This window comes from Sphaerodactylus townsendi, linkage group LG05, assembly GCF_021028975.2.
Source record: "Sphaerodactylus townsendi isolate TG3544 linkage group LG05, MPM_Stown_v2.3, whole genome shotgun sequence".
Taxonomy (NCBI): domain Eukaryota; kingdom Metazoa; phylum Chordata; class Lepidosauria; order Squamata; family Sphaerodactylidae; genus Sphaerodactylus; species Sphaerodactylus townsendi.
In genome coordinates, this window is record NC_059429.1 from 114,160,240 (window position 1) to 114,186,355 (window position 26,116).

The following is a 26,116-nucleotide window of genomic DNA, read 5'->3' on the forward strand; positions in this document are numbered from 1 at the left end:
TCTAACTGAATTTCTCAAGCACTGGATTTCATGCATAGGAAAGTAACCATATTTTGTTACTGTTTTCCCCACTTGAGAAATAACTGAATTTTCTAGCACAACAGACTTCTTTTTCATCGTTGGTCCCATCACAGTGTGGGAGGGGAAAGTGATTAATTTTAACCTTGAATATCCCCAAAAGTTAACCTACTAAGTAAATAGTAAATTTAGCCTACTAAATAAACTCATAAATTTAACCTACTAAATATCTGGAAGACCAACCCCCCCCTCCCGCCTCTTCTAGCCCTGCTGCAACAAATTCTATATCGCTGTATGCAGCATCCTGCAAGATCAGTAAAGTAGGCTGCGAAGACCCAGAGTTTCTTCTTCTTGCTCCCTTGAGTGGCTCAACAGAGAGTCTTGGGCTACAGCCTGAGCTGATGCCCTAGGTAGATTGAGTTCTTTCCATTTCATTCAGAGACTAGGACCAGGAGTCATGGGTTCAAGGTGAACAAAAAGATATTCCACCTAAACATCGGGAAAAACTTCCTGACAGTAAGGGCTGCTCGACAGTGGAATGCACTACCTCGGAGTGTGGTGGACTCTCCTTCTTTGGAGGTTTTTAAAGAGAGGCTGGATGGCCATCTGTCTGGAGTGCTTTGATCATGTGTTCCTGCATTGCAGGGGTTGGACTTGATGGCCCTTGTGGTCTCTTCCAACTTTATGATTCTATCTCAGCTGCATGCAATTGTCTTTAGCTGAGGAAACCTACAGCATCTCCTGCAGGATATGTAAATTTGCCTGCTGGCAAGTGACTGTTGTTGGGATGGTTGGTGGGCTAGTGGAGAATCTAGAACGTTGCCATCGTACCATCCAGTTTGTACCATCTACTTTGGCTTCGCCATTCCCTCTCTTGGTTTAAGGGGGGGGACCAGTTTATTTCTGCTAGCTTCAGTAGCACCACTGTCACATTGAAGGCAGAGGCAGGTATGATGCAATCAGGCACTAGAGTTCCAAAGTATGCTGGTGTTGCTGTCCCTGGGTGACTAATGGGAGTCTGGCGCTGAAAGAGTTGCTTGTATAAGTCAGACGCTAGATTCTTACCTGTATCCTTATGGACCACAGTTCATTTCCTCACTTTACCGTGCTGTACCAGTTCTATGAACCACCACTATCTTCAGTTCCTGTGGTTTTTGTTATTAGTAGAGAAGCAGAAGCAAAATGCAAAATATTTGCTAGGTTTGAATGGAAACTGGATGGTACATTTTAAGAATTTGCTTCATTTATACCCTGCCTTTCTCTGCAGTGGGGACCCAAGGTAGCTTACATTGTTCTCCTCCTCTCTGTTTTATCCTCAGAACAACCCTGTGAGGTAGGTTAGTCTGATAGTGTGTGATTGCTCCAAGGTCAGCCAAAAAACTTCCTTGGCAGAATGGAGAATTGAACCTGGGTCTCCCCAACTCTTCTCTGTAACTGCTGAGCAGCCTCACCAAACTGAAAGTGTACATTTGCTGGCATATTGGGCACCATAAAGCAGGAAGTGGGCACATCTGTGAAGTCTTTAGCCTATTTTTGCACCCCTGTTTGCTCTGGAGTGGGTCACAACAATAATTAAAACATCCTGCCATTAGTCCACCATTTATTCTCAAACTGGTTCATTAACGGCAGGGAAAGGTTTCCAAGTGCCATTAAACCTTTATGTGTAAGCATTCTATCGACGGAATTCATCAGAGCTGCCGCTGTAGTTATTACAAGACTGGGCTTGGCAATCCCTTACCAACTCAATTCAGTCTTGGGTGCCACCGCTTTATATTTCCCTGAGGGCTATCCGTATGTGAAATAGATACTGTGCTTGTGGTTGTAGATACTCCTTGTGGTTGCTTGCTATCTGCTCTGACAATGCTGTTCTTGAAGTCTGAAATCTTGCAGCTGTTAGTGATTCTGAAGCGTCTTCACTGTAGCATCGTGAAGGCTCCCTTGGTGGCTTGGGGTGAGAGAGTGTCATCTTAAATCTGGATCAAACTCCTCGGCAGTTGCCAAAAATCCTGAAATGTTCAAGAACCTGATTTGGCATCCTTGTTGATTTGGTATGGCAGCGCTAACTGAGCTGATTTCTAGCAGCTGTTCCTCTCTCCAAGACAAAGAATGTGTGGCTCTTTAATTTGTTCTCATTGATTTAAATAATAAGTAAGCCTCTATCAGTAGCTGTTAGCCAGGCTGTCTAAATAGAGCCTCCAGGATCTGAGGCAGTTTGTGTAGCAGTTGCTGGGGGGCAAGGTAGCAGAAGGCTGTTGCCTTTACTTTTATCTTCTTTATTGGTTTATGTACCCTTTTTCTCTCTGGTTTGGCCTCAAGGCAGCTTAATACGTTATTCTCCCCTCCTCCATTTTCTCACAGCCACCATCCTATGAGGTAGGTCAGGCTGAAAGTTTGGGATATTCCCATGGCCACCCCATGAGCTTTCATGACAAAAGTGGAGATTTGAATTTGGGCCTCCCATGATCCTAATCTGCTGTCCACCCACTAGGCCACACCAAGTCTCTGGTTGCTGGTGGGCTTTCCAGTGGGCTACTGCTAGAAATAGACTTCTGGCCTAAATGGGGTCTGATCTAGTAGCCCCTGAGTTTGATGTGTAGTGGGGGGTGGACCCAGACAGCTTTTCTGCTAGCGAACAAAGGAGGCAGAGGACCCCACAAAAAAGGCCATGCAAGGGATTGTGGGACCTGCATGGACAAAAGGCATGTGGGCTGGGGCCTGAAGCGAGGAGTGAAAGAGCAAACAACCTGGCAGTGTCCAACCCTGTGTCGTTTGACTTGATTTGAACAGCCTCGGCGTTTTACCTTCGTGTCATAGGCTTATATTCAGTTGTTGTTACTCTACCTCCGTGACAGAATCTCCTTGTAAAAGTCCTTCAGAACATTTAATAAGATGTATTGTCGAAGGCTTTCACGGCCGGAATCACTTGGGTGCTGTGTGGTTTCCGGGCTGTATGGCCGTGTTCTAGCAGCATTCTCTCCTGACGTTTCACCTACATCAGATCCTCTGAAGATGCCAGCCACAGATGCAGGCGAAACGTCAGGAGAGAATGCTGCTAGAACACGGCCATACAGCCCAGAAACCACACAGCACCCATTTAATAAGATATTTAATTTTATGATGGACCTGATGGTAGTGATTGTCTGGTTACCGAATGTAGGCATGCCAAAGTAATTTAGCTGCATTTCCTCTCTTGAACATTCTGTCTGCAGGAAAATAGAGAAGGTAGCAGCTCGGACATAATTCTGAATTCGAAATCTGGCTATACCTTCTTGGAATGTGAGCGTCTCGTTCTCATCTTTCATCTAACATCTCATTCGCTTACCTTCCCAGCAAGATTTCATCACTAAGAAGACAGATTTTCACCAATCATAGCATTGTGGGGATTTTTTGTGTGATTTTTTTGACAGTCCAAGGCGTTACAGGATTGGCAAAAAACCTTCTAGGTTTCCTGTCTTGTCTTGGAAATCAAGAGTGTTGCAATCTTTTGCATGTTGTGACAACAGCGGTCATTTGAGGGAAAGGAAGAAAACACCCAACAATTCTTTATGATTTTATTTCACAGGAACTCTTTCACAATTGGGGTGGTTCCTGTATCGTAGTCTTAGGGAACCCATGATGGGTGTCATGCAGTGGTGGGATCCAAAAATTTTAATAACAGGTTCCGATGGTGGTGGGATTCAAACAGTGGCACCGCCGCACGCACGCACCTCCAGCCCCTATTGGGCAGGGAGGTTGCTTTAGTAACCCACTCAGAAAAAATTAGTAACCGCTTCTAGAGAAGTTGTGAGAACTGGTTGGATCCCACCTCTGGTGTCATGGAAATATAAGTTCTTTTTCACTTGAATTTTCCCAGTTCTCTGAACACTGGCTGCCTTTCTCTTGGCCTGTTAAGAGGCAGATCCTTTGAAGAAATTGTCAGTTGAGCCAGGAAAGTATTCCTCCCTCACGCCAGTCAGTGCCAGAGATGCTCAGCCACTTGGATGGTTCGGTTAAAAAACTGCCAAAAGCTGGGATTAGCGCAGCCGAATATTCGACAGAGTTTGCATTCCCGTAGTTTGCATCTGTTCTCAGTTGTGCAAAACAGCCAATTTCGCTTTCAGTTTTTGTGTGGTGCTTTGCCCGTTCGCTTCTTTTACCTTGTCTTCCCATAAACTCGTTTGTCATGTTTGTGAGTACACAACACAAATTGTTACACATGAAGCCTGCTGGGTGACCTTCGGATAGTCACAGTTCTCTGAGAGCTCTCTCAGCCCCATCTACCTCACAAGGTGTCTGTTGCGTGGAGAGGAACAGGAGGAGTTGGTAAGCTTGCTTTGAGGCTCCTCACAGGAGAGAAAGGCAGGGTGTAAATCCAAACTCTTCTTTGTTTTACAGTGTGGTGATCAGAAAAAAAGGACTCAATTTGTGCAAAAAAAGAGACGTTTTGAGCAAGACTACTTATTTATATTTAACATACGTACCCTGTCCCCACAGAGGACTCAGAGTATATTGTAACGTTTTAAAATATATTTATAATACGTGCAATACTGATAAAATGTAAATAAAAGCAATAAATGGGACAGTAAAACCAACTGAAATAACAGCTGCCAAACTTGCTTGGAAAATAAAACAAGTGGCCAGCTCCCCAGTTCATGTCAGTAGCCAAAGGCGGCACGATTCAAAACACCCTTACGTGCCCTCTGGCAGGCTGAAAGACGAGTTTGCTGACTGCCGTGCTTGCAGAGTTCTTTGCATCCATGATTACTCCTGACACAGAAGTATCAAAGCTCAGCCAGGCAGCTAGCAATAAAGCTGCTCTCAGTTTAAAGCATCTACCAAACTTAGAGAAGGGGGGGGGGGGTGAAGCGTACCCTTATCTGAATGAAATGATGAAGAGTACCCTTATCTGAATGAAAAATGCCACTGGAATGATTGATAGGTGGGGTGGACAGCTCTAAGATCTTGCCAGCCGAAGCAATGGCCTCTAACACAATAGACTTAAGTGACTGATGAAAAAGAGAGGTGCCAGTCAGGGTTTCAAAAGGGCTTCCCCAGTTAGTGCCTTGAAACCAGGTTGCTCGATTCCTCCTATTTTATACTCAGATATTCTCCTTTTCATATCTATTTTCTGTTCTGTATGTGCTTTGCTCAAAAACAGGGTGTTTTTTTCCCTTTAATTTTTTTTTTAATGTGCTACTATAATCACTTCCTTAGTGCCGGTGGTTATTTGGTCACTTTGCAAGATAATCCAGTTTACTTTGATTGAATATTTTTGGCCGGGCAAGGCAAGAGTGCAATTTTGTTTTTATCTTGGTAGGTCGGGATTAGTTAGATTTTGTACCTGAATTAATGACGCTTCCAGGGCAGTGTTGCGAAACTTATCCAAGTAGTGGAAGAGTCAGCTAATTCACTGCACACACCACAAACGCTGGTCTCCTTATTACCATCTCATCATTTAACCTTTTTGGAGAGGGATATGTGAGATCCTCAAAAGGTTGCCCATTCAAGAGTTGGGCCAGCCTTGACCTACCTGCATTCAGAATCTCTTGAAAGGCCTACAAAAGAAATCTGAACTGGAAGACCGGCTCTTTTGTTTGTAGGACTACGGCATAGCGTTTCAGGATATATTCTTTGACAGATGAACACATAATACAGAAGAGATAAAAGAAAGGTGAGAAGTGGGAATTAAGGTCTTAATTATGAATGATCGGAAGAAGGATGTCACTGGAGAGCATCCAAACAACCCACCTAGTTACAACATGTTTGTGCAGGATAAAAAACACAACACATTAGATGTTCTCAGTCATAGATCAGACCCATTGTTAATAAGTACATTCTAGGTCTGTTTCTAGATTAGGGGTTTCTCACTTCCATATAATTGCCACACGGGATGATATATATTCATCTCCCTTTCTTACAGTTGGTCAGTCTAGCCTATAGCAGTTTAACAGCACATCTTTCCAATATGATGCTTTATTTCCGTTACCTTTCCCTGCTGGCTGTGCCATTCCATTCATTGTGACTCCTGCCCGCTTTTGTGCACCCTCCTTTCACTACTATTCAGCAAGGTATTTATCGCTCAGCATGTCTGGGCATGAGGGGGTATGTATCCTTTTATTCACAGCCCACTCTATTTGTAAGCTACGTTTGGTACAAACTGTGAACATAGTTACAGAACATAAGAACATAAGAACTAGCCTGCTGGATCAGACCAGAGTCCATCTAGTCCAGCATTCTGCTACTCACAGTGGCCCACCAGGTGCCTTTGGGAGCTCACATGTAGGATGTGAAAGCAGTGGCCTTCTGCTGCTGCTGCTGCTCCTGAGCACCTGTTCTGCTAAGGCATTTGCAATCTGAGATCAAGGAGGATCAAGATTGGTAGCCATAGATTGACTTCTCCTCCATAAATCTGTCCAAGCCCTTTTTAAAGCTATCCAGGTTAGTGGCCATCACCACCTCCTGTGGCAGCATATTCCAAACACCAATCACACGTTGCGTGAAGAAGTGTTTCCTTTTATTAGTCCTAATTCTTCCCCCCAGCATTTTCAATGAATGCCCCCTGGTTCTAGTATTGTGAGTGAAGGCAGCTGTGAAGGCGTGAAGGCAGCTGTTTTCTACCTTGCATGCCACTCCTCACTCCCTCCCTCCCCTCCCTCACTCCCCTCCCCTTGCATGGCACCCCTCCCCCTTCAGTTTGTCCCAGAAAGTTCTCCAGTACCTAAAGTCATAAAACTTAGAAAAATAGTAAATCATTGGTTTCTGACACTGAACTGTGACAAAAAGGTGCACTTTTAACAGGATTCAGAAATCTCAGATTATTATCTGGTTTGGTGTCATTGTTCTTTTATTGGCCAAGCCTGTGAACTGCAGATGTGGTTTTTCCAGTAGCCTTAAAATAGGAGCAGCGTTCTCCAGTGCTCAGGATGTCTCAAAACTTGGGTCTGAACTCAAGAGAGGGTTCAATGCCAAGTTTCAACTGCAGGATATTTTGGAGCTGCAGCAATTTCCTTGCAAACCTTATGAAGATAATTTTCTGAAGTAAGGCTGTTCCAGTTGCTTGTGATCCTGAAGATCATCTCTGTGCCATGTATGAGATGTCGAAAGAAGGATGAATTCTTCATATAGAACTGCCCTGATTTATCCAGCAGCTCTGCTTTGTTGAATTGCAGTCTTGATATTATGAGGTTAGGATCAATGGGTGTAATTATTGTGTGCATTGCTCAGTCTTCTCAGAACTGGTCAAATTGGTATCAGTGCAAATTGTAATTTCAATTTTTAATATCTAATTGTATTTTTAAATTGTATATATTGTTGTACACTGCTCTGAGCCCCATTCGTCGGGGCAGAGTTGTTTATAAATCAAAGAATTAAATGAAATTAATAATTTCATTTCATTTATTGGACTTGTACCCCACTCTCCCATGTAGGGCTCAGAGCGGCTAACACACAACCAACAAAACAGAATAACAGACCAATTAATATGAACATCAAACAGCAAATATGAACAATAAATAAATATGAACAGCAACAACATCCCCAAAACCATAGTCCCAGCTTATCAAACATAACTAAAAATAGCATATCAACAATAGTAACATTTCTTAACAAAATAACAAATAGCAAAAACGTACTAGCAAATAGCGTAAAATATAACTCCATCATACACATAATAATTTAATAATAAGATTACAGCTTGACCTCAAAACAACAAATCCTTTGTTGTTCCTTTAACATTCTTTAAAATTCAGGAATCGGACGACTCCAGATAAGGTTCAAGAATTCTTTTAACGCTCTCAAGTCACACTTCTGCTCCTCCCCTCCCACCTTTTTAATCTCTGTTATTTGTACTTGGAGTTTTTCCACATAGTTATTCAAGCACAGGCAGATGTGTCCTGTTGCAGTCAAACCTTTGCCTTCAGCTTGGTTCCGATACAGCATCAAACCATAGTTTTGCATTGCATGATCAGAGCCCAGGTTTGTTCTTTCCCCATTTCCTCCTTTCTTCCCTCCAGAATTCTCACACTGACTACAGTTTGTTGTTTCATCTGAACTGGCAAGCTAGAGTTCAAACCCCTAATTGGGCTTTGTTCTTGTTTGGAGGGGAGCTGGAAGCCCTAGTTTGCCAGTCAGGATAAACCTGAGCATGACGCTCACTTATGCAATGCCAGACCTTATGTCTGAGCCACCTATTTCATCTATGAAGCTCATCATTGATCATTTACTGAAAAATCCTTTTTCCATGAAATATTAAACCTTGAGGCTATTGGTTGCTGCAGGCTCCTTCTAGGAAAATACCAATTTTATTCCTCTAGTGCCCTGAGCTTCATTCAGGCGCTTGCTTATGTGCGCTGGCAGGAACTCATTTCCATTTATCCTGTGCCACAGAAAGATACTTGTGCAGTACCAGCAAAGATGGGGGGAAATAGAATGTGGTGAGGCTCCATCACATTCCTTGGGGCATTTCAGCTCTACAAGATGCGTTCAGCACAGTCCTAGGTTCTGTTAAAAACTTTAAGGCAGGTCAGTGTTATTTGTCCCTCTACTGAAGATGGTGGCTGAAGCCAGAAGAAGAGTGGCGTAGTGGCGTAGTGCCCAGAGGCGCGGGGACACACACACACACACACGGGCGCGCCCAGTGCAGGGGCGTGGCAGGGGGCAGTGCTGCGGCAGGGTTGCAGGGGGCGCGCCCCCCCCAGGCACAGTTTCCCCTTGCTCTGCCCCTGCTTTTCTCAGAATACTGAGGCCCATTATACATGGAACGCTTACCTCAGGGCTTTTCATTGTGCAGTTGCTTCTTGTGGAGTTTCCTTGCATTTCTCTGTTTACACATGAGGAGGCACAAGTCATTACCTCACAGGGTTTCTACTGAGAACTCCCCAAATCTGCTAAGAACTCTCCTGGACCTGCTTTTCCTGGTTCTCTTAACTCCACCCATAAACTCCTCCTTAAAGATACAGATCTCATCACATCCAGTAGTCTAAGATTGCTGTCTTTCTAAAAGCCTTTTAATTACTGTTATATTGATAGATCGATATTGTAGCCCTTTCCAAAAGTAATGCTCCTCCCCCATATACTCCTTTTCTCCGGTGACTAGATTTGTCAATGTGTCCCCGCCCCCCCCCCCCCCCCCGGCAAAAAAGTTGCAGTTTTCAACCACTAAACTTCATCTGTGATCTGCTTGTAAAGAAGGGATGTATCATTTTGCTGGAATGTGTGCAGAGTTGGGTTTCTAGGGCTATGTTTAAAAGGGGTGGCAATGGACCCCCCCTTATCCCATCAAATTAGCAAATTAGCAAATTTGTTATTTGATTTGATTACTTGCGAAGCGAAATGCTAGGCATATGCATGCACACAGATACACACACACACCACAGCAGAGGCACAGATGATGAAACAGATAAATTGAACTCCTCAATTAGGCGCACCAAAGCTGTGGATTGGGACTGATGATGGAGGGAATATTCCCTGGCAGGACCTTGCCTAAAAAGTCCCCACTGTTTGGACTGCTCTGTCTCCATTTTCCTTTTGCTGGAGCAGACAAAGAGATGACCAGGTTGGCCTCGTGAACCAAAGCCACCGGCACACATGGTGCCTAATCTGGCTCTCTCACAGGGCTGCTGTGTTCCAGTATGTGGTGCAGAGTGGGGGGGGGAGTGTGTGTGATTCTTCCTTTCCCTGAGAAATGACCTTTGCCCATTTCACCAAATGACCTTGCTTCAGTGGGTTGGAGATGACCACTGGTATGCGACCGGCCCAGAGTATCACAGCTCCCGGAACCTGAGTATGATGCCCCAAAGGAGATTGGGAATCAGGAAGGAGCTGGCAACATGGAAGGTGGTTGAATCTAGGGGCAAAGGTGTTAGGTCTCGATCCTTGAAACAATAAATGGACTCTGGATCTGTTGATCAGTAGCGTTTATTGTAAGGCAGCAAAGCACCTAGCTTACAGGAAGCCAGTTCTGCCAAACTTGGCTTCAGTATCCCTCTTTATCCCCAGAGCTGTAGCGAGGGGGAACCGCGCCTGGGGCACGTGTGTGCCCTGCGCCCCTGCCATGCCCCCGCCCGTCCCCAGAATGCCCCTGAACACCCCTGAACCAATTCAAGACACCCCGCCACGCCCCCTGGCAGCCATGCATCTGTTTATCCCCAAACGATCCCCCCACCCATCTTCCCAAAGATGTGAGAAAAGAGTTACAACGGAGCCCAAACGCCCCAAGCTCAGCGACAGAGATAAAGCCACCTGAACTTTCACCTCCACAGAGCAATGGAAACATTCCCATGGGAGTAACCCATATCAGGGATCCGCCTAGCTATCTAACAAGCATGTGAAACCATTACAGAGAGATCAAGGAAAGAATGTTTTCATTAACACAATAGCAAAATTTATCAGGCTAAGCACATATATCCAAAGCAGTTGCATTGACAGGGATGCATCTCAATTACTTAGATACAATCTCCCCCTTTTTGTAGCCCTCAGTCTGGAGCCAGGAACGTGCATCAATCACCTGAGTGCCATCCCTGACAGAACGGGAAGGCGTGGATGGCAACCTGCTAGGTAGGCTGGCCCTGGGTGTCCAGGGCAAAGCTGTGCTCACTGTCAAATCTGCCTCACTCTGTCCCCGAAACAAATTAAAAGTTGTGCTAGAAGTGGGGTCTTTTACCTCAGAGAGAATAGAAAGCAAAAGCCGGGCTCGAGGAATTACACCCATATAAGAAATCTTTCTGCAATGGACATTTACCCCCCATGGGCACAGCAGACGCCTTGTGTGTAATTTACCTTTGTTAATGTGTGACTTAGGGCCAGTGAGTCACATCCCACTCATGGTGAACCCACCACATGGAGTTTTCAAGGCAATGGTTCCAGTGGTGGGATCCAAAAATTTTAGTAACAGGTTCCCATGGTGTTGGGATTCAAACAGTGGCGTAGCGCCAATGGGGCTGGGCGGGGCACAACGGGGGCATGGCTGGGCATTCCGGGGGCGGGGCATCCCTGGGCGGGGCTGTGGCACACACCCCAGGTGTAGTTCACTTTAAGGAGTCTCCAAACAGCTAACAAACGCCCTCCCCTTTCCTCTCCCCACAACAAACACCTTATGGGGCAGCAGGTGGGACAGAGAAAGTGGGGAATCAAACTCAGCTCTCCCGATTACAGCCCAGCCCCACTGCAAAAGTTAAGAAGCCAGATGCTTCATGCCCCCCCCCCCAAGGCCATTCACAATTGCAAACAAGATTTTAGGGATAGAAGTTCAGTTTGGATTTGCACATTACCTTTAAGGAGTCTCCAAACAGCTAACAAAGCCCCCCCCTTCCTCTCCCCACAACAAACACCTTGTGGGGCAGCAGGTGGGACAGAGAAAGTGGGGAATCAAACTCAGTTCTCCAGATTACAGCCCAGCCCCACAGCAAATGTTAAAAAGCCAGGTGCTTCATACCCCCCCCCCCCAGGCCATTCACAATTGCAAACAAGATTGTAGGGATAGAAGTGCAGTTTGGATTTGCACATTACCTTTATGTTATGTCTTCACAATAAGCCTCCAGACTTTGTAATCCAACTTTATTAAAGCTCGACCAAGCACACTATAAAACACTCGTAACAGCTGCATGCACTCCCCTTCCTTACATGTCCTTAAGTACTTATCTCTTAAAGGAACATACACTCTATACCACATTTCCCCCTTTCTTCTCCAGTGCCCAGGTGCATCATATCAATGTCACTCAAGACTGCTTCAATCTGATTTGCTATAATCATAGCTTTCTCCAGTGATAGTTCTGATTCCAAAAGCAGTCTTTCCCTAACGCAGGGTATGTTAGTTTTTTCTACAAGTTGATCTCTTATCTCATCAGCCAACATTCCAAACTTGCAGAGGCCAACTAAGTCTCTTAAAGCTGCAATATATTGTAAGGTTGACTCCCCCGGTTGTTGTGTCTGCTGCCGGAACTTGTAGCGCATAGCAATCACATTAACCTTGGGCACAAAAAAATCCTTCAGTGCAGCCAAAGCAGTTTCATATTTATCATCTCTAAGGGGAAGTGTGTAGAAAATACGTTGTCCTTCTACTCCCAAGGAGTGAACAAGCAACGCAAGATTCCTTTCTTCAGACACTTCTGTGTCACTAATTGCAAGCAGGTAATTATCAAAAAGGCGAATCCATGAGGTAAAAGGAGTTGGAGGCTCACCCGGACTTTGCAGAAAAGGTACCAATGGGTTCAAAGGCAAACAAGCCATCCCACCTTCGTCGCCAATGTTATGTCTTCACAATAAGCCTCCAGACTTTGTAATCCAACTTTATTAAAGCTCAACGAAGCTCAGCTCTCCCGATTACAGCCCAGCCCCACTGCAAAAGTTAAGAAGCCAGATGCTTCATGCCCCCCCCCCCCCCTCAAGGCCATTCACAATTGCAAACAAGATTTTAGGGATAGAAGTTCAGTTTGGATTTGCACATTACCTTTAAGGAGTCTCCAAACAGCTAACAAAGCCCCCCCCCCCTTCCTCTCCCCACAACAAACACCTTGTGGGGCAGCAGGTGGGACAGAGAAAGTGGGGAATCAGACTCAGTTCTCCAGATTATATCCTTTTTGAGATGCGGCGACCAGAACTGGACACAGTACTCCAAGTGCGGTCGCACCACTGCTTTATATAAGGGCATGACAATCTTTCCAGTTTTATTATCAATTCCTTTTCTAATGATCCCCAGCATAGAGTTTGCCTTTTTCACAGCTGCCATGCATTGAGTTGACATTCCCATGGAACTATCAACTAAGACGCCTAAATCCCTTTCCTGGTCTGTGACTGATAGCACTGACCCCTGTAGCGTGTATGTGAAGTTTGGATTTTTTGCCTCTATGTGCATCACTTTACATTTTGCTACATTGAACTGCATTTGCCATTTCTTAGCCCACTCACCTAATTTATCAAGGTCTACTTGGAGCTCTTCTGACAGCTGCATGCACTCCCCTTCCTTACATGTCCTTAAGTACTTATCTCTTAAAGGAACATACACACTATACCACACTTTAAGGAGTCTCCAAACAGCTAACAAACGCCCTCCCCTTTTCCTTTTCCCACAACACCTTATGGGGCAGCAGGTGGGACAGAGAAAGTGGGGAATTAAACTCAGCTCTCCAGATTACAGCCCAGCCCCACAGCAAAAGTTAAGAAGCCAGGTGCTTCATGCCCCCCCCCCCCCCCCCCCCCTCAAGGCCATTCACAATTGCAAACAAGATTTTAGGGATAGAAATGCAGTTTGGATTTGCACATTACCTTTAAGGAGTCTCCAAACAGCTAACAAACGCCCCCCCCCCTTTCCTCTCCCCACAACAAACACCTTGCAGGTGGGGCAGAGATTGCCTCCCTAGCTGGCCTATGGACTTCTCCTGTGCTGGCTGACGCCCGTCTGCTAGGGAGAAGGCTTGAGACTGAGAGCAATGGCAAGACTTAATGGAGAATAAGGCACTGCACTCTGGGTGAGAGGGCGGGGAGGCGGAGCTCCCCAGTCCTCCTCCTGCGGGCACAGTGGTTTTTCTCCCCCACCCTCTGGACACCCAAGGCCACCATAGAGAGTGGGTGGGGCTATGTCAGGCTTCCTTAATTCTTGCAGCAGCCGACTTCCTCAATTCCGGGCTTGCTGGGGCTTGCAAAATCAGTCTGTGTGGGGGGACATTTTGGCTGTGCCCGGAGACATGGGGTACCCCTTAGGCAAATATGCCACTGTCTCTGAGCGGACCTAATTAGTAACCCCCTCTCGGCACACACAAATAATTAGTAACCCACTCTCGGGAACCTGTGAGAACCGGCTGGATCCCACCTCTGAATGGTTTGCCATTGCTTTCCTTGGTAGTCTTCCACCCAAGTACTGAACCTACTTAACTTTTAAGCTCTGACAAGATTGGGCCAGTCTGGGCAATTAGGACTGGCCCAAACTACCCAATACGATTTGTACACAATATAATTTATGTTGTAAGGGCCAAATTACACAATATTAGCATGGTGTAGCGAGCAGCCGTCTCTAATCTGGAGAACCGGGTTTGATTGCCCAATCCTCCACCAGAGCAGCTGACTCTTATCTGGTGAACCAGGTTTGTTTCCCTTTCTTCCAAATGAAGCTTACTGGGTGACCTTGGGCTAGTCCCAGTTCTCTCAAAACTCTCTCAGCCTTACCTACCTCGCAAAATGTCTGTTGTGGGGAAAGGAAGGGATTGTGATAGTAAGCTGCTTTGAAGCTCCTCAAAGGTTGAGAAAAGTGGGTTATAAAAACAACTCTTCTTAATGAGGCAGGTGCAGGATTCTGCATGTTTCGCTCCTAAGTGGTGCAGATAACTCCACCTTGTTTTGGCTTAGCCAGATGGGACTTGGGGTGGTGGTGGAGGCAGAGCCCTTTCCTCATCCTGCACAGAGTCCAAAGCTAAATTGGACCCCTGAGTTTTTTAAAAAAAACTTTCGGGAAAACCGGTTCAGTCTGAAACTTGGGAACCCAGACCTGATTCAATGAAAATCATACTGCGTAGTTTGACCTTGAGGTGAGGTTTGAACAAGGGGACTTTCTGGATCACAAATACTAAACTGCAAGGAATATAAATAAAAAAATTTTTTAGGTAGCTGCCGGACGCAAGCCCCAGCGTGGCGCCTGGATTGGTTCCAGGGCCGCGCGAGACTGTGGCCCCGGCCCCGGCCGCGGCTGGAGAGGGGACGCCACACTGTCAGGCTGATCCACTGCCTCCCCGCCCTGACAAGACACCGCCACCCCAACACGGCGATTCACCGGCACCCGGACCAGACGCCATGTCGATACATCGACCTACCAATCCTTCAGCCGAGTGATCAGCCGACCCGCCTACACAAGCGCGTCCGGCCAAGGGACTGCGGGGATGGGGCTTTGAGCCCGGCCGGGCTCGCCCAGTCGCAGCTGAGCCGGATCAGGGGAAACGGCAGCTGGGACGAGGCCGGGAGATGAGGGGAGGAAGGGGGCGTTGTCTGGGGAAAGGGGGTGGGAAAGGAAGGTGGTGGGAAAGGAAGCTCAGGGATGTTGTCTGGGGAAAGAGGGTAGAGGAGAGAGCTGTGTGGAGGCAGGGAAGGAAGACAGACTAGCCCAGGAGGGCTGGGAGTGGGAGTGTCCCAGGGGTCAGCTGTGCTGGGGAGCAGGCTGGGGGACTCCTGTTGGGTCTCATCCCTGTGAAGGTACAACTGGGGAGGGAGAGTAGAGAGCCCAGTTGGCGGGCTAACCCTTGCTCCGTGAGGCAACGGAGGGGGGGAGGGGCAGGAAGGGAGGCAGGGTACGCCTAAAGCTGAGGCACCCTGTGGGTGAGGTTATTTAAGAGCTCGACTGGGGAGGACAACCCCCAGGTAAAGGGAGGAGGGACGGCACACTTGCCCCAGGGGGACGGGCGGGCAGGGGAGGCGCCATAGTAGCAAAGAGAAGTGGACACTGGGCCCTTCCTTGCCAGGTCCAAATTGAGCTTTACGCGTCAATTGACCGCAACAATAAATAAATAAAAAAATTGACCCAGCATGAATGCAACTGCATATTGCAACATGCAAATTACTGTTATTCTGCACTGGGTCTGGGGCAGTTCATTGAAATACATTGTTAGAGTCTTTTGCAACAAACTTTACTGGCCAACTTTAGGTTTGCAATCTTGCTGGTGGGATGGTCTGAAGTATTTTTCACACTTATATCTTTGCTTAATGAAGTGATGGCTTCCTGGTGTGACTTAGGGTGGCCCCATATTGTGGTTTGCTGTTGCCTGCCTCATGTAGTGGTTTGCCATTACTTGCCTCATGTAGCAACTCTAGACTAAGTACCCATTAAGTATTAACTGGGGCTGACTCGCTCAGTTTCTGAAATCTGATGAGGTTAGTCTAGCCTGGGCTGTCCAAGTCAGGTGAGACTAGTATTGCTGTGTAGAAAGAAGAGGGATTTTGAGTGACTGCATCTCCCACACCGCTTCCCTTGTCCTGAGTTTAATCTTACCAAAAAGACTTTTCAAGGCTTATAATGAGCCCTAGTTCCTGTTCTTTGGACAAACGGTTCTGTTGTCTGAAGGATCATCTCAGACCGCTGCCTTGAAGAACTTGAGCATGAAATGAAAATGAACTTCGGCTTTCCAAAATGTCATGTGTTACATTGCATCCATCATGAGCAGCTCATGTGATGCCACTGTTTCCTCTGACAGCTTCTTTAGATCAGGCCTGGTTGAAAACACCCTCCAGCATCCTCTCATTCAGTCCCCAAACTCCCAGTCCACATTTAGGAATAATGAATACTTTTCAAGCTTTGGAATAATGAATACTCCACTGTATGTACAGTATGTTTGTGGAAATAAATGTGAGAGATACTATAGGCGTGGGGGCAGAGACGTATGGCCTATAGAGACATGGGGTCACCCATGTCCACGGGTGCATGGTTTTCGGTCATGTGGGGGGGGGTGCTGGGTGCCCCCATGACAAAACCGACCCCCGACCCTGTCCTCCGTAAAGGCCAACTTTTGCCCTCCCCAGACCCTGGGGATAGCAGGAGCTGGCCTGCAGAGAGGTGGGGGTGGGGGTCGGTCCGATTCCCATCCCCGAGCTCGGGGGGCGCCCGAAGGAGGTGTTGCCCCCGGGCACCATTTCCCCTCGATATGCTTCTGTGTGGGAGGTGGGAGCAAGGACTGATGGGCCAAGCTGAAAGAAAAGTGTCAACACTAAAACCACCAAACTCTAGAAGGACCCTCACTGGTGAGAATGGAGACCTGTATTAGAGAATGTCTGTACCATCTGAATAAAAATCTCTACCACGTTTGAACCATTTGAACAAACTGTACCATCTGAATAAAAACCTCTACAACATCTAAACTATTGAAAATGAAATTTTAAAAGCCTAAGTAAGATCCGTGCCAGTGCCTGAAAGTTAAAAATCTGAAATCTGAAGTTGAAATCTGGAGTCCATGTCCTATGAAGAGAGGCTTAGGGAGCTGGGGATGTTTAGTCTGGAGAAACGTGGGTTAAGGGGGTGACATGATAACCATGTTTAAATATTTGAAAGGATGTAATGTCGGAGGGAGCAAGCTTATTTTCTGCTGTCTCAGAGACTAGGACACGGAGTAATGGATTCAAGGTGAAGGAAAAGAGATTCCACCTAAACATTAGGAAGAACTTCCTGACCGTCAGGGCTGTTAGGCAGTGGAATTCACTGCCTCGGAGTGTTGGAGTCTCCTCCTTTGGAGGTTTTTAAACAGAGGCTGGAGGGCCATCTGTCAGGTGTGCTTCGATTGTGTGTTTCTGCATTGCAGGGGTTGGACTTGATGGCCCTTGTGGTCTCTTCCAACTCTATGATTCTATGATTCTATATATTTACCTCCTGCCTGTTTTCCATCCATCTAAGTTTTTTCCTATCTTATCTCATCTGTTAAATAATTTTTAATTCTGTTTGTTGAGCTCACCTCAGTATTCTTTGGTGCCTTAAGGTGACTTGCCAAAAGTAAAATAATGGGCTTATTTCACCTTCTGGGCAGTTATAGGGCTGGGCAATTGTGCTTTAAATCATCTCACGCTACCATACCAAGCAGCTGAGTTCCTGATAAAGGGCATGAAATCTGACCAGCCCAGTCAAAGTGTTTAGCCTACCCCAAGAAATTAGGAAGGTGAAGGGAGGGGGGGGGGTGTCCATTGCAGCAGTATATCAGCAACTGACCTGTTCTGATGACAGTTGTGAAAAAAATGGAGAGAAAAGAGGTGACCCTGTTACGCCCAAAATCCCCAACTTTGGGCTTAAGACAAATGTTGAAGAGATCCTGAAACCCGTTTCTGAAGCTTTAAACAAAATACAGAAAAAATGCTGTTTTATTACGGATGCTGTCTAAATTTGGAAGGAACTGAGTGAGCTCTTAAAAACAGAATTGCACAATGACAGAATTAAGTTACGATTTTTTTTTTTAATGAATGGGGCAGGCACTGTTTCCAGTTCATTTTCTGGTTATTTTCAATATTCGGCACTAGGATTAAAAGTGCTGGAGAAGAGGAGCTAGGTGTGACACGGGTATTCAGGAATCATCCATCTGTGATGTCAACTCTGATAAACCTCAGAGCTAACACAGGGCCGGGGGGGGCGGTGTGGCACTCTTCATCCGTGAATCTATTCCCTTTAGGGCAGTCCCCGTCCCGGAGGTCACCGGCATAGAATGTGTCGGCCTGGAGTGGTTGGCCCCGGAGAGGTTGGCCGTTCTCCTGGTGTACCGGTCGCCTAACGCACCGGGAAGCGGCCTGCCACAGCTGCTGGAGGTGGTGTCGGACTGGGCGTTGCGGTTCCCCAAGCTTATTGTTTTGGGTGACTTCAACGTCCATGCCGATGCCGCCTCATGTACGGCGGCTGCGGACCTAGTGTCATCCATGGCGACGCTAGGCCTCTCCCTAATAAATTCTGGCCCCACCCATGAGGCTGCATCGGCATGGACCCTTTGATCCCCGACCCTTTGATCTTCGGGTCGGGGATAAACCTGGTCGTATCCTCTACTGAAAGAGTGCCAAGGTCCGACCACTATGCCCTGAAGGTCTGGATGGACTTGCCGCATCACCCCCGTCTAGGTGACGGGCCGATTTATGCCCGCCCGCGGAGACTTATGGATCCACTTGGTTTCCTGAATGCTCTGCGGGACCCTGAACCCGCCTGCACGCTCAATGAGCAGGTGGAGGACTGGAATTCCCGGCTCTCCGATGCCATCGATGTTGTTGCTCCCCGGCGGCCTCTACGTCCCCGCTTACGACGCGCTCCATGGTATACAGAGGAGTTGCGCCGTATGAAACGGGAACTTAGACGCCTAGAGCGAGTGTGGAGGAAAACTCGTGACGAAGCCGCGCGAACATCTTATAGGATGCTTATGAAAGCCTATGAGGTGGCGACGAAGGAAGTGAAGAGGATCTTCTTCTCCTCCTCCCTCGCACCTGCTAGCTCTCGCCCAGCACAATTGTTTTGCATAATTCGGTCACGGACCTCCTTATCGGAGAGATCTTCAAATCCTCAATTGAGCATTAGCTGTGAGGCATTTATGAGCTTTTTCGTGGATAAGATCGCGTCGCTCCGCCACGACCTCCCATCCACCTTGGCTACAATTAGTGAACTGGAGACTCCCTTGCCATCTTCAGGCTCTTGCTTGGCCCAGTTTTCCCTGCTCTCTGAAGCCGCTGTCGACAGAGCCTTAGCTGCTGTTAGACCTACTACCTGTCCTCTGGATCCGTGCCCGTCCTGGCTTGTGAAAACCTGCCGGGCGGAGTTACGACCCCATCTGTTGAGTATAATCAATGGTTCCCTTGAGCAAGGAACCTTCCCGGAGGGGTTGAAGGAGGCAGTGGTCCACCCCCTCCTAAAAAGACCATCGTTAGATCCTAGTGATCTGGCCAATTACCACCCCTGCCCTCGAATCTTTCGCTTCTGGGGAAAGGTAATTAGGGAGAGTGTGGTGCTGGAGCAGCTTCAAGGTTTTCTGGATGACAGCATGACGGGCTTTTGACCCCTTCCAGTCCGGCTTCGCGTGCTGCACAGGCATGGGACCGGAGACTGTTCGCCGTCGCCGTCACAGACACACTCCGTGATTCAGCTTGACCGAGGCTGGATCGGCGCCAAGCTGGTGTTGTTAGGATCTCACCCGGCCAGCGGTTGATGTGGTCGACCACGACTGCTAATCTTTGACTCCACCGGGCCTGGTTGCCTCTCTGGAGTCGCGAGGCACCGTCCTTCAATGGATTGTCTCTCGTTTCTCCGGGGCCGGAGTCAGCAAGTGAGGTGCAGGGACTGGGCCTCCCCGGAAGTGCCCGCCATGCGGTGTACCCCAGGGGCGGCATTATTATCCCCGCTGCTATTTAATATCTATATCGCGGCCCCTTGCTCAGCTGGTACGGAGTTTTCGGGCTGATCTTGTCATCAGTACGCTTGGGATGACACACAGCTTCGCTCTGTTGATGGAGGGGGGAGCAACCACCGCCCCTGTGGCTCTACAGCACTGTTTGGAGGCGGTGCAGCTGGTTGGTTGGCTTGGCAGAGCAGAGTTAAAACTGAATCCATCGAAGACGGAGATCCTCTGGCTCCGCCGCGAAGGGGAGGGTCTTTCAGCCGCCGGTGTGGGAGGAGGGTCACTTTGGCTCCGACCCCCTCCGCTTCAAGCCTTGGCCTGGGGGTCCACCTGGATTTGTCTCTGTCAATGGGGAGACCCAGGTGGCTCCATACTAACTCCCGGGCTGCTTTTTCCCACCTTTCGTCCAGGCCACACGGTGGCTGGCACCCTTCCTCTCCCAAGCGGACCTAGCCACTGTGATCCACGCAACGGTCATCTCCAGATTAGACTATTGTAACTCGCTCTACGCGGGCCTTTCCTTGCATTTGATCCGGAGGCTAAAACTGGTCCAGCATGCAGCGGCACGCCTGCTTGCAGGTAGTGCCATCTGGGCACATATCCAGCCTATATTGCGCCAGCTGCACTGGCTTCCGGTGGAATTCCGGATCATCTTCAAGGTGCTGGTACTGACCTTTAAGGCCTTACGCGGCCTAGGACCATCGTATCTTCGAGACCGCATCACCCCATACGTCCCTGCACGGCCTCTTCGATCAGCGGAGGCCAACCTACTGGTGGTCCCTGGCCCCTCGATGATACGGCTGGCCTCCACACGGGCCAGAGCCTTTACGGCTCTGGCCCCGGCCTGGTGGAACGCTCTTCCTCCAACTGTCCGGGCCCTGCGGGACCTTGGCGAGTTCCGCAGGGCCTGTAAGACGGAGCTGTTCCGCCGGGCCTTTGGAGGAACCGGCCGTTGATGGTGCCCCTTCCCCCGGCCCTGACACCTGGGCCAACTGTCATCTTAGACTCGCCACTCCCCCCTTTTGGAAGGGGGAGGGAATTTTTAGATTGGAACATTAGACGCTGAACGCCATTTATTTATTGTAATTTATTATATTTATCAGAAATGTTTTTATGGTCATCGCTGCTTTTAAATGTTTTAACTGCTTATATTGTCTTCTCCTATGTTGTACACCGCCCAGAGCCCTTCGGGGATGGGGCGGTATAGAAGCTCAATAAATAAATAAATAAATAAATAAATAAATAAATAAATAAAAATAAAGGGAACCATTCAAGAAATATATGTTTGCCGATGATGTTTTAAAGAAAGTCACACCAGTGAACTGGTGGAAGTCGCTTATTAAGCACTTGGATTCAGAGACTGTTAAAGTAACAATTTCATTTTTTGCAGCAGTAGGTTCTTCTGCTGCTGGCATAGTAAGAATGGCTCATTCCGCACATGCAGAATAATGCACTTTCAAACTGCTTTCAGTGCTCTTTGAAGCTGTGCGAAATGGCAAAATCCACTTGCAAACAGTTGAGAAAGTGGTTTGAAAACGCATTATTTTGTGTGTGTGGAAGGGGTCAAAATTCTCTTTTTTTGGACTCGTTCATTCCAAATTGAGAAATTGTTTGGGAATCAATAAAGCAGGAAAGCTTGTTGCTCTTGTCCAGATTATGAACAAACAAGGTGAAAATGAGCGAGATACATAAGATTGTGTTTTAAGTTTTTCATGTGTAGACCCAGCTGAAAGTTTTCTTTAAAAGATATTTTGTTTAACCACATGAGTGAAAAAAACATGGATGTTTAAGCGCATAGGTGTCAAACTCACGGTCCTCCAGATGTTACGGACTACAGTTCCCATCATTCTCTGCCAGCATCATGCTGGCAGGGGATGATGGGAACTGTTGTCCATAACATCTGGAGAACCGTGAGTTTGACACCTGTGTTAAGCATATACAAGAATACATATTATAAATTGTTATGGCTTTGGTTAAAAAGAACTGTTTAAATTGTTAAAGAAATGATTATTTTTCTCCTTTCTATAAAGTACAGCAGAAAAGTAATCAAAATATGAATGGTTAACCTATTAAACTGGAGATAGTTCACCTTGCAATCGTTTCATAATTATTTATCCATGCATTTCTAATAGAAAATCCAAATTGGTATTTTTCGATATAACTGTAAAACTGATCTGAAATGTTATTTTTCCAAAAAATGAAACCTTCATCCGGTTGTAAATGTTCAGGTTATGCCAGCAAGAATGCGTCTTTGTGTTAAAATGCCATGATTTAAATCCTTACCGACTAGCGATTTAAATATTTAAATCGTGATTTCAATAGATTTGATCTGAAATAATGCGTTTTCAGAATTATCCATTGGTTCAGATTCCATTTTCCCCCAAGGCGTTGTTGCTCTTCCGGGGTATCTGCAGGGTAGAATAGACATATCTTGGTATTCCTTCATGAAATACTATATGATTGTAGCGCCTGAATGGTGTTGGTTAATGGTAGAGGGAGGAGGGGGAGCAGCTGGCTGATGTGTGGAAGGTTGAGTTTTATGCATCAGATTGCATGAGTTAACTTCAGCTGTTCACTGCAGCCCTGGAACATAGTGAATGTTTTAGTACAGCACATTGGAAGGAAACTGAGCATTTGAACACTTTACTGAGTTGAAGCATCCGGTTTCACGTTGTGCTTTCTCTGTCTCCCTGTTTCTCTTTCCCTTTTAGGTATCCTCATGGGAGCATTTATAAAAATTATAGAATCTCAGAAGCTGGCCAACTGGAAGGTATGCAGACCCTCCTCCCTCCTCTTATTTTGTGCCATGTCCTTTAAGCTGGGTTTATAATTTGGTCCAGCAAAAGAGGTGTCAGCATTTGACTCTGCTTCCTCCTTACTTGGGTATCTGGTCCTGATACAGGACGTTTTCTACACTCATACCATCCAAGTTCAGTAAGCTCTGTAAGTGACTGGTTGTTTTTTTTTCCTGTCACATTACAACTGACTTTTGGGAACCTTTGGTTGGGTTTTCAAGGCAAGAGATGTTCAGAGGTGGTTTGCCATTACTTGCCTCTTCCTCATGATGTTGGTATTTCTGGGTGGTCTCCCTTCCAAATACTGACCAAGGGTGACCATGCTTAACTTCTAAAACCTGACAAGTCCATGCTTACCTTGGCTATCCAGGACAACAGATCATCTGGAAAACCCTGAAGTGACATACTCAACTCCCCCTCTACCTCACAAACATTGGTGCTACGAGGTGTGAAGCAGGGGCAAGTACAATCTTACCTTCCCTGCCTTATATGTCACAAGACGAAGGAGAGTTTGAGTTTATACCCTGCCTTTCTCTCCTGGAAGGAGTCGCAAACTGGCTTATAAACTCCTTCCCTTCCTCTCCCCACAACAGACACCTTGTGAAGTAAGTGGGGCTGAGAGAGTTTGGAGAGAACTGTGACTAGCCCAAGGGCCCCCATTAGGCTTCATGTGTAGGAGTGGGGAAACAAATCCAGTTCACCAGATAAGAGTCCACCACTCATGTGAAGGAGCGGAGAATCAAACCGGGTTCTCCAGATTAGAGTCTGCCGCTCCTAACCACTACATCACACTGGGTTGGAGGAAGCAAAATTAACTTTCACCTCTCATTACAATATCGAGTGATGAGAAGCTCTGTTTATGCCAGCTGGTCTTGGAATGCCACCATGGAAGCAGTCACTACCAGTGAGAAAGAAAAAAGGTTATATGAGGCCACATCCTTAACTGAGCAGCTTTTTCCCTCTTTCCAACCAGCTCTGTCCTCTTCCACCTTTATATCTTTTCTAGGAAGAGCCAAATTTAGAATTCCCCAGCTGGAAGCGGCTGCAAGCCAGTAAAAAGGCTTATCTTTGACCTTTTTTTTTCCTTTCTGGTTTTTGAAACTGGACTCCAGAAATATTAGACAAATGAACCTCCCAGTGCTGGATCATTATTTGCCACTTGAACTTAAAAAGTGGTATTTCAAGGTCTCAGACTGAAAATTTTTCCTTTCCTTGGAGAGCCGTTGTAATTGGAGATGCTGAATTTAACCTGAAGCTTTTTACATTCTAAACCCGTGGTGGTGAACCTTTGGCACTCCAGATGTTATGGACTACAATTCCCATCAGTCCCTGCCAGCATGGCCAATTGGTCATGCTGGCAGCGGCTCATGGGAATTGTAGTCCATAACATCTGGAGTGCCAAAGGTTCGCCACCACTGTTCTAAACTGTCCGCTAAGCTGAGGCCTCCAAGAGTAGAATATACTCATACAGTGTTTAAAAGCCAGTATGGTGTAGTGGTAAAGGTGTCAGATTAGGATCAGGGAAACCCTGGTTTGAATCCCCACTCTGCCATGGAAACTTGCTAAGTGACTGTGGGGCAGTCACACACGCTCAGCCTTGACCCTGGCTAGTATTTTGATGGGAGACCTCCAAGGAATACTCGGGTCGTGATGTGGAGGCACGCTATGGCAAACCACCTCTGAATGTCTGTTGCATTGAAAACCCTACCATAGGGTTGCCCCAGGTCAGCTGTGACTTGATGGTCGAAACAAACAAACAAGGTTTACATTATGAGAGAGTTGTATAGAATAAAGTAGACATTTCTAACTCTAGAAATGTTTAGAATGGGAAATGGGATGAGAATAACTTTAGTAGATCTTTCCTTTTTTGTCATGGAAGAACAAAAATGCACAAAACCTCAGATTTCTCCCAAGCATTTGATTGTGTTCCAATTATTAAAAAAATGGTAACATCTAAGTCATCTCACCAGCTAGCCTTATTCAAGCCACAGATATTCCCAGATACTCCCAGAGACTAAGATTTTGGGATAAATGGTTATAGGTTCAGTGGCAGAGTGCTCCCTTTACATGCGACAGATTGTGAGTTCAATCCCTGGCATTTCCTGTGAAGAGGATCAAGTAGGTGATATGAAAGACTTCTGCCTGAGGCTCTGGAGAGCTACTATCAGTGAGTGTTGACATTAATGACCTTGATAGGCCAATGACCAGACTCAGTATAAGGCTCTGGCAGGTGTACAAGCTTTGCCTTTTCATCGTCCTGTACAGTCATATGAAGTACTTCTGGCTCTCCCAGAACAAAGCAGATTTTGCATGACAGCACCCCTTTTTTTAGCGCACTTGCTTCAGCCTGCATCCCAACGCAGAGATGGTGCACTCTAATCTGGAGAACCGGGTTTGATTCCCTGCTCTGCCACTTGAGCTGTGGAGGCTTATCTGGTGAATTAGATTAGCCTGTGCACTCCAACACACGCCAGCTGGGTGACCTTGGGTTAGTCACAGCTCTTTGGAGTTCTCTCAGCCCCAGCCACCTCACAGGGTGTTTGTTGTGAGGGGGGAAGAGAAAGGAGATTGTAAGCCCCTTTGAATCTCCTTACAGGAGAGAAAGGGGGAGGGGTATAAATCCAAACTCTTCCTCTCTTCTTCTAAAGGTAATCAGCAAATAAAAGCAAAATTGGCTGTTTACTTCCATTGGCCAGATTTCCGCCCAGATCTGAGCATCATGCTGTTCCAGGAAAAATGTGTTTAAAAGTATTGCATGCATCTGTGTGTGCTCTGTAAACAGCTCCAACTGCAAAAGCGACCCAAGCTGCCAATTGGGATATCACAACTTGAGGATAGTGTTGGGGGACAGGAATGATGGTTGCGACTTATTGTGCCTGTCAGTGCCTCTCAAGACTGCTCTGCTTCGATGCCATCCAGATGCAGGGTGAGCTGCCATCAGCATGGATTAGATAGGTGACAAGCAACCACTGACTTCTTGACCTGTGCCCCTCCCACCAAGCATAGGGTGCCTTACTTAACAGTAATGGTACCCAGATGATTTCTGCCACAGAGCACATATAACCCATTGGATGACTCTTGGTATTATCTACAAGGGTTGTATAACGGTATCCAGTTGCTCAGAGTTCCTTCTTCAGGAATCAGTTCTGTAGGGTTTTCTGCAAAATTACTAGGTGGGCCCAGTTCTTTTGAAAGAGTTATCCATGATTATAAACGAACTCTTGACGGATTACTGAACATAACTTTTTATTCCGGGAAGTCAGCACTCTTAAAAATTTCTGCTGTCCTGTGCAGCGCAGATTTTGTGCTTGTAATTGTAAAGCAGAGAAAAGTATGAAAAATTGACAAAATGGTTTTGCTGAAACCAGCATGTATCATTTTGAGAAAAAAAGACTTAATGTTTTGAAAGTCTAGTAAATGACTGTTTCTAAGCCAATTTGTATGAGTCAAGCTCTTCTGCAGCATATTGTTCCCAATTCCCATTACTGTCATTCCCTTTTTAAA

The 26,116-nt window shown here is 46.7% G+C and overlaps 1 protein-coding gene across 1 annotated transcript in view; it reads left to right on the top strand.

Annotated features, from left to right (window-relative positions):
- SLC9A8 (solute carrier family 9 member A8) overlaps positions 1-26,116 on the top strand; it is a 79,197-nt gene that overhangs the window by 12,126 nt on the left and 40,955 nt on the right. Inside the window, exon 4 of the mRNA XM_048498379.1 lies at positions 22,529-22,587. Coding sequence (XP_048354336.1) covers positions 22,529-22,587 — 59 coding nt within the window. The remainder of the gene's footprint in view (positions 1-22,528; positions 22,588-26,116) is intronic.